Source organism: Octodon degus, unplaced genomic scaffold (assembly GCF_000260255.1).
Source record: "Octodon degus isolate 3935 unplaced genomic scaffold, OctDeg1.0 scaffold00098, whole genome shotgun sequence".
Lineage (NCBI taxonomy): Eukaryota > Metazoa > Chordata > Mammalia > Rodentia > Octodontidae > Octodon > Octodon degus.
The window spans coordinates 237,759-245,521 of NW_004524674.1; the positions used below are offsets into that span (position 1 = coordinate 237,759).

Sequence of the window (7,763 nt, forward strand, 5' to 3'; positions counted from 1 at the left end):
ACACACACACACACACACACACACACCTGCTAGGGTCTTCAATTCCACCATCAGTACATAGTTCCCTAGTATGGTCAGCATTTCCCTCTTGCTTTGCATACGATGTATACTTTTTGTTTTCTCCCTAAGTCCAACTCTTTTTTTTTTTAGTCCAACTCTTATAACCAGTTCTCTGGGAGATGTCCAAACTTTTAAATGAGGGCCACAAACAATCTTTATGAGATAAAAGGTGCAAGTCATACCCTTGGTTGGGTCAGGCAATCAGTTGGTCAATGTTACAGTTTAGATGTGAAGTGTTCTACCAGGATTTGTGTACTAGGGTCTGGATCCCCAAAGCAACACCTGAGATGCCTCAAAACCTATCCTCAGTCCTGCCAGGATATCTAAATCCCCCTAGGAAAGTGGGAGAGGAGGGAAACTAGGAAGAGAGCCAAGGAAGATGGTCCTTGCTGGCCCAACTCAAGGATATTTCTGCTCCTTCCATGCATTTTCATGCTTCTTTGACCCCTTGTTACATCTCCATTTCTCCACAGCTCTCCTTCTCCTGTGCTCCAAGATAGACCATCTACCTGGATATCACAAGCACCTTTAGCCGATATTTCATACCTGACCTTGGCTCATTCCTCCTGACCTGGTTCCTTCTCCTCTTTGAGGGCCATATCAGAGGTGCCTCATCATCCCTCCAAGTCATTGAATCAGAACAAAGTGTCTCTTCTTTCTTCTTTCTCCCTTCCCTCCCATAACAGATCCCTTGACACTAATACTTCTTTGATCATCCACCTCCTCCTCTCCATCTTTCCCCACCCAGGTACAGATCTTACCGCCTGTCACAATCTCTTCTTGATCTCCCTATCCCCAGCCTCCCTTTCAACCTATCATCCACATGAATCACCAAGAGTAACCTCTCTAAAGTGCAAATCTCACCATGTCCTCCCTCCCAGGAGAAATCCTTCCATGGCTCTCTCCTCACCAGATTGTCCAAGATCCTTAACTGATCCCCCAAGTTCAAGCCTTAGTGGGACTTATCTACCTCCAAGACTCTGCTATTTCAGCCACCCTAGATTTCTCACTGGCCCTTGCCTGAGCCTCTTCTCCATGTCCCTCTGCCTGCTAAGACCTTTCCCTCCCTCTCCACCTATCAATCTCCAAATTAACACTACCTCTGCTCAAAGTAGCCTGAGGCTGCCCACAGGATCAGACTGACCTGTTCTCCTCAATCCCTACTCTGCCCTGCTTGCCTCTCTGCATGTGCTTCCTACACTGTCCTGTGTGTCTCCCCCTCCAGACTAAGAAGAAGTGGGTATTCTTTTCCTTGTATCCTCAACTCCTCATCCTGAGCCATCCCTACAGCTGGTACACAGTACCTCAGTGATTATGACTTGAACCAACAACATGGAAGGAAGGAAAATAATAAGCTTACCTCCAACCCAAGGAGAGACTTAGGTATGGCAGGGGAGGCAATCAAATGGGTCATTCTAGACCAGGGGTCCACTAGTGTCCCAGGGAAACACAGCTGAGGTGGTTCCCTGGTCTGAGATGGCTCATCTAGGAGATACCCAATCAGCCAAGGGATCTGAGAGGGACCTGCCTCAAAGGCAACTCAAGAGCAGTAAAATCTGAGTCCAGAGATGCTCCTTCTCTAATCCCAGCTTCTTCTGTATTCCCAGCTTGGCAGTGGAACTAACCGCCCCAGCCCTGCCTAGGTCTCAAGAGCCCATCAAGCAAAGATGATGATAAGGTTTACAAAAACACAACCAATGTCAACATGTGCTGTGCTCTGACAACATGCCAGGCACTCTGCTAAGCACTTTGTTGACATAATCCCAATTCATCATCCAGTGGATTGGCACCATTGCTGGTGTCCCCATGTAGGGACCCAGCTTGACGTGACTATAACCATCTTGACCATAGCCTCTATTTTTCCCACCTGGTGACCATGGAACTAGAGAACAAAGTCATTAATATAGTCGGCCAAGAGGGTTATGCTGGCCATGAACACTGGAACTGTTTCTAAAGTGACATTGGACATGTTGACAATTTTTAAGAAAAGCAAGATATACTCCAGTTGGCCATGGCCCCCCTTTGTCTAGCTGAGCATATAAACTCCCTTCTCCTAGCTTGGTCCCTGTGATCCTTCTCTCTTGCTGCCTCATGAGACACACTCTTGTCCATAAATCCCCAATAAATAATGCTTTGTGCAACCTTGAATCTGTCTGCCTCTTTCTTGGGTCTCATAGAATCTTCTGCCTTTGGCAGCTGATTCTTGTACACTGACCAAACTGGGTTTTCCCCAAGTATCCATTACACAGGTGGATTAGAGAGCTGGAGTAAACTTCCAGGTGCATAGTAGACTGAAAACCGTCACTGTGGGTGAAAACATACCCAGATAAGAATCTAACCTCCAGACTCTAGAGACTGAGTTCCACCACCTTTTTATTCCTTGTCTTTTTACTCCAGAAATCCCTTGCCTCCTCCAAGAGCCTTTCTGAATCTTCTTACCTCAGGGCCCCTTGGCCCTTTTGGGAAGAGATCCCTGACTGTTCCATTCTACAGACTTCTCTGCAAAGGCCAGTTATACAATGGCTTTTCCTCAGTCAGACCTGATCAGGTGCCATGCAACCCCTAAATGACACTTGAGAGTCTTGGTTCACCAGAAGGAAAAGATCCTGGAGTGGGCACTTCTTGTACCTTTACTGCAGAGTTTCTGGTTCCAAGAATGACAGCCTACCTCTTCTTGGTGGGGGTGACTTCTGCTGGCCTCTTCTCTGTCAGGACAGCAGGATTCCCACTAGAGATATTGGCTTTTCTTCCCATGAGGGGCACCATCTCCCTGGGATGGGCGTTCATAGCTGTAACATAATCACAAGGCAGGTATTAAGGGCATGGGGGAGTTTCAAGGGCTTTCTGAACCCTATGTGATACCACCCAATGACTGCTCATACCCCTGAGACAGAAAGCTTCCTCTCTATGTCCCCAGATTGCCAATCATTCCTGCAATCATGGAGACTCCCCCTGCAGTTTTCCTTGTTGCCTGCTCCTTTGGTCCTAGGAAAACTCAACAAAGCATCCAGATAGAGAACACCACAACCCTAGCCTCTCCACCAGTCACCATCTCCCTGACCCAGTCATGTTCATATGGAATCCTGAGAACTAGCCCTGCTTTCTTGATGTCTCTCAGATTTTGTGCCGAGAATCAAACACAGGACCTTGCACTTGCAAGGCAGGCGCTTATGCCTGCTGAGCTATATCCCTGGCCCCTGTCTCTCAGATTTTGTGTTTGGATCTATTTTCAGAGATTTGACCTCAACATCAGGTCTGACCTCCTTTTCTCTAGACATTATGTTTCTAGTAACACAGCCTTGGGCTCCCCTGCTATTTTAGATTTCTCAAAATCTGGGTGATCTCTGTAGCTAATACAATGATCACCTCTCTCATCCTCTTCCCAAAGCTAAGCATAATCAGCCTGTGCTGTCTGTATGCTGAACTCCCTCTTGCCTAGAGGAAGTAGCTGAGTCTCTTAGCCTAAGGCAAAGAACAACCATTCCCTGGTCTCAACCTATTTTACTGGTGTTCAGAGTAGCTTGAGCACTGAGCTCAACTCCAACATGCATAGAGATGCTAGGAAAAGGAACTGAGATATTTTCCAAGGAGATGGAGAAGACATCTCAGAGGAAACTCTAAAGGCTGCTATAAGGAGGAAGGGCAATCTGGATGGGGACACAGACCTGGGGTCATGATAGGTCAGTGAGTGGCAAGGAAATGACAGGCTAAAGATGGGAGAACTCCCAGGTGGGAGATCCCAGAGTCCTTATCAGGGATGACTTGGGAGCAATTTGGATCACATTGTAAGAGGCTCCACTTAGGAGCTGAATCCAGGGCAGCAGGGAACAGGGAGGACTTGGGGTTAAACAGGGACAGATGCCTCAGGGAGGACGGATGTGGGGCATGGAGGAGACCAGTGGCCTAGGGGCTGGGAGGAGGCTGCTGTGGAGGTTATGGAGATGGGAACCAGCTGGCCTTATAGGGTGAGTGACCTGGAAAGGAGGAATAGACAAGAGGTGGCTGTGGTGAAGGGGCCAACCTCAGCCTGGGTAACAGAAACAGAGGAAAGAAGAGGCCGCCTATAAAATCCCAGCTGGATGGATGAAACAGGGGTGGTTACTGCTGACTCTGCTCCAGTAGGAAAGCTTCTGGAGGAAGTGTTCTGTGCAAGTTGTTGTCAGATTGGAGAGAGGTTTGGAAGTGGGATAGCACCTGCCCCACAGAAAGTATTAGAACAGGGCAGGGCTCTGTCTCTGGAGTGCAGAAGGATGGAGGAGCCTACAGAGTGGGCCTAGGGGGGCACCCAGGTCCCTCCCTATATCCAGTCACAGCACCACAAGTGGCCTTTACTGTCTGTTCTAGCCCAAAGAGACCTCTGAATAGATGGGACTAAAAGGCTGGGGGTGCCAAGAGGGAGAAAAAAGGACAGAGGTATGTGTCTTCTCCCCCACCACCGCCACCACCCAAGCATCCCTGATTTCTCTCCTGAGGAATGGGCTGAACAGTCTCTCAGGACTCCTTAGTCCTGGTCCATGACACTAGCTGCTTCCATTTTCCTAGTCCATGACTGTGGACAGTCCCAGGTAGCCAGAGCAGAAGAAGGCCAGAAAAACCAGGGTCAGGACTGCAGCAGCTATAATTAGCTCCTGAATCATCCCATAAGACCTGCATTCTCACCTGCCGGGCTCTCAGCTGCCTTCCCTCTCTCCAGGTTCAGTTTCTACACCCCACGAATTGGATATCGTGCTTCCCAAGCCCTCATGCTATATGAAATGGCCTCTCATGCTAATGCAAAGGGTATCGATCATGGGCACCCGGGAGGCCACAGGGACTCCTCAGTTTCTGCCTCAGTACCTGTAAGGTGCCTGGCCCAGGACCTCTCCAGCACTGAGCCATCAGGGAAAATCTCAAATCCTATGACATTTGTGCCTTGGAAAGATATGTCCCCAACCTCCTGAGGAAAACAGCACCCTCATCTCTGCCCAGGGAGGACACGAGACCATTGTCACCCCAAGGAGGGATTCCAGACACACAGAGGGCTCCTCTATTCATTAGAACCTGCATTCTCACAGCCCTACAGCCAAGAGCTCATGGCTTTGTTATCCCAGCTGGAACCTCGCTCTCTCCCCACCTTCCCGCAAGCTTATGGACAAAGATCAGACAAGGCCCACAGAACCCCAAGTCCATGCTCCGGGCTCTCTAGGGGCCTTGGACGGTGCTGGCTGTCCCATGTAGCAAGGACTCACCTGGTGGAGTACAGAGTGGTGGTGACAGCTCTTGCTCTGCTATCACCGCATATCTGGGGCCCAAGGCCCCCCAATGGGACGGTGGCTGAGGCGGCGAGAGGCTTTCATCGCAGGCCCGGGGATGGCTAATGACTGGAATGAGGTAGCAGAGGCAGAACTGGCTGGGTTACCTGCCCTCGGCGCCAGGCAAGCCTCGCCTACCACCCACGTGCCCTGTGTGAGTCACCCCCACACCCATTCAGCAGTCTTACCCCACAGGGAAAAAGGCAAATGAAGCACCAGCTAAGGCACAAGGCTGAAGATCGGGCTCCAACTCTTCTCTCTCTTGTAGTTGATGCTCAGCAGGTACTTACATCAGTTTCCTCAACTGGGGAATGGGAACCATACTACAGACCTTCCTCCTCAAGGGTGCCATAGGAGTCAGAAATCATGAAGATGAGAAAGATCAGTCAAGTGCTCTTCCCCAACCTCTAGAAAGAAAGGTTCAGCCAAGGACTGGCCTGGTTGACCATAACGTGGTTGGTCGCGAGACTTGGCATCCATTGCTCAAAGCCAGTTCCCATGATCAGGCCACTAGACACAGAGGAAGCCTCCCACCAGCAATCAGGCACCATTAACCTCACAGCATCAGACAGCCTCACTGTTTCCTGGCTGTATGACCTTGGAAAGTCATCTCCCCTGAGCCTCAATTTCCTTACCTATGAGATGTAGATATTACTTTTTGCAAAGTTACCCTATGACTTCAGTGAGACAGAAATTTAAAGGGCTGGGACAAGGTCCTGAGTGCAGGACAAACTCAAGAGCAGCTATCATCTAGGATTGTTTTCATCGTGCCAATTTATTTTCCCAGCAACTGTCCAAGTCACCTTCTTCTAAGGCAAGAGCCTGCCAAGAACATTGTGTGCCCTCCCTCTCCTGGCCCAGGCCACCACTAGAAAGAGGCTGGAGTGAGGCTTGACTCAGGAGTTGCACACCTGCTCCCCCAGGCAAGATATGGGTAAGCCATGACAGGGCTGAGGGGAAGTCTCTGCTGCCAGCCCATGATGCCAGCTGAGGCAGCAGGGACTTTCCCAACTGTTTCCGGGAAGCAAGCCCCTTGGTCCTCACCATAACCCACCAGAGCTGGGGAGGCACTAGGATGCAGGGTCAGGCTCCCAGGCCACAAGCGACCAGGACAGAACACAACAGGCTTTCAGGTGTGGTAAAGCAAAGGGCTGTTTTAACAGCATAAGCCAGTGGGAGGCCTGAACTTCCCATTCACAATTCAAAGTCTCATCCTGAAATACTATTACAGCCCATCCCTTGGGGGAGCATGCTCCATCTGTGATTTCCTGACCCGCCCCTGACGCAGCCCTCACTCCTCCCAGTTTGCTCCCAGCTGAGTGTGAACCCTGCTGACTGCCTGTCTTGGAGTTTACGTTTTCCTATGGGAGCAGGCTAAAATGTCTCTTGTCTTCCATCCAAAGGTCTGCCCTGTGCCCAGCAAGGAATAAGGGAACCTCCTTCTTCTCTAAGCGAAGAAAGAGGCACTGCTTCATGAAAGAGTCCCACCCCCAACTCATGGAGGCAGCAGCTCTGCGATCTGCTCCACATGCAGCTCCAATGAATCCAGCACAGCAGGAGAGCCCACATGGAAACAGGGAGTACAGGAAGACCAATACAGCAGGAGCCATAATCCACCAGGCAAGTAATAAGGACCATCCAAGGAGGGTTGGGCCTCTAATGGGGGATGGGAAGTGACGGGTTCAAGGCAGACAGAGCATATGAGATGGACTTGGAAAGACAAGTAACTACAAGAGGAAAACCACATCAGCATGCTCCATAGCCTGGTGACGTTGCTAGGGCAACACATGAACTCCGCAAGGCGCTCAAACATGGGGCTTCAGAGTGAGGTGCAGCTGGTTGAGTGGCCCCAAGCCACTGGGTCAACTCTGACGCTTAGTCACACAGGGCTGCATTTGCCCAGACTCACAGACACATGGCCTACAGCCTGACAGCATGCTGTCACCACTGAGATCAGGCAAGTAACTGCCCCAGCCTGAATGAGCCAGTGTCTCTGGGCTGCATCTGGGGTCCTTAAAGCACAGTGGTAGGAGTGTGGGGCCAGAAGTCTTACCTCTTTGTACCAAGCCTACAGCCCTTTCAAAACCCTGGATGTCCTGCATAGGACATGTCTGTCCTTGACAGACCCATGAATGTCTTTTTTTTTTTTTTTTTTTTTTAGTAAAGGTCTACAGGGTCAACAGGGTCTCAGGGTCTCACTAAATAGATCAGATTTGTAGTGATCTGCCTGCGTTTAGCCTCCCAAAGAGCTGGGATTACAGGTGCGTGCTGCCACGCTGTCTCAGTCACCGTCTCAGTGTGCTCCCCAGGGTAGGGCTGGCATGGCACGGCAGGGATAGAACCCCAGCCACTGTATCTGTTTTTCTCTTTCTAATACAAAAAAGATGCTAACGTATGAGTCGCTTTTCTAAA

General features: G+C 50.2%; 1 protein-coding gene across 2 annotated transcripts in view; it reads right to left on the reverse strand.

Annotated features, from left to right (window-relative positions):
* Positions 1–5,557, reverse strand: part of Trpv3 (transient receptor potential cation channel subfamily V member 3) — a 32,438-nt gene extending 26,881 nt beyond the window's left edge. For both annotated transcript variants that reach the window (XM_004638281.2, XM_004638280.2), the window contains exons 1-2: positions 5,289–5,557; positions 2,729–2,849 (exon numbers count right to left, since the gene is read on the reverse strand). In XM_004638281.2, coding sequence (XP_004638338.1) covers positions 2,729–2,847 — 119 coding nt within the window. In that variant the 5' untranslated portion in view covers positions 2,848–2,849; positions 5,289–5,557. The remainder of the gene's footprint in view (positions 1–2,728; positions 2,850–5,288) is intronic.
* Positions 5,558–7,763: the final 2,206 nt, after the last annotated feature.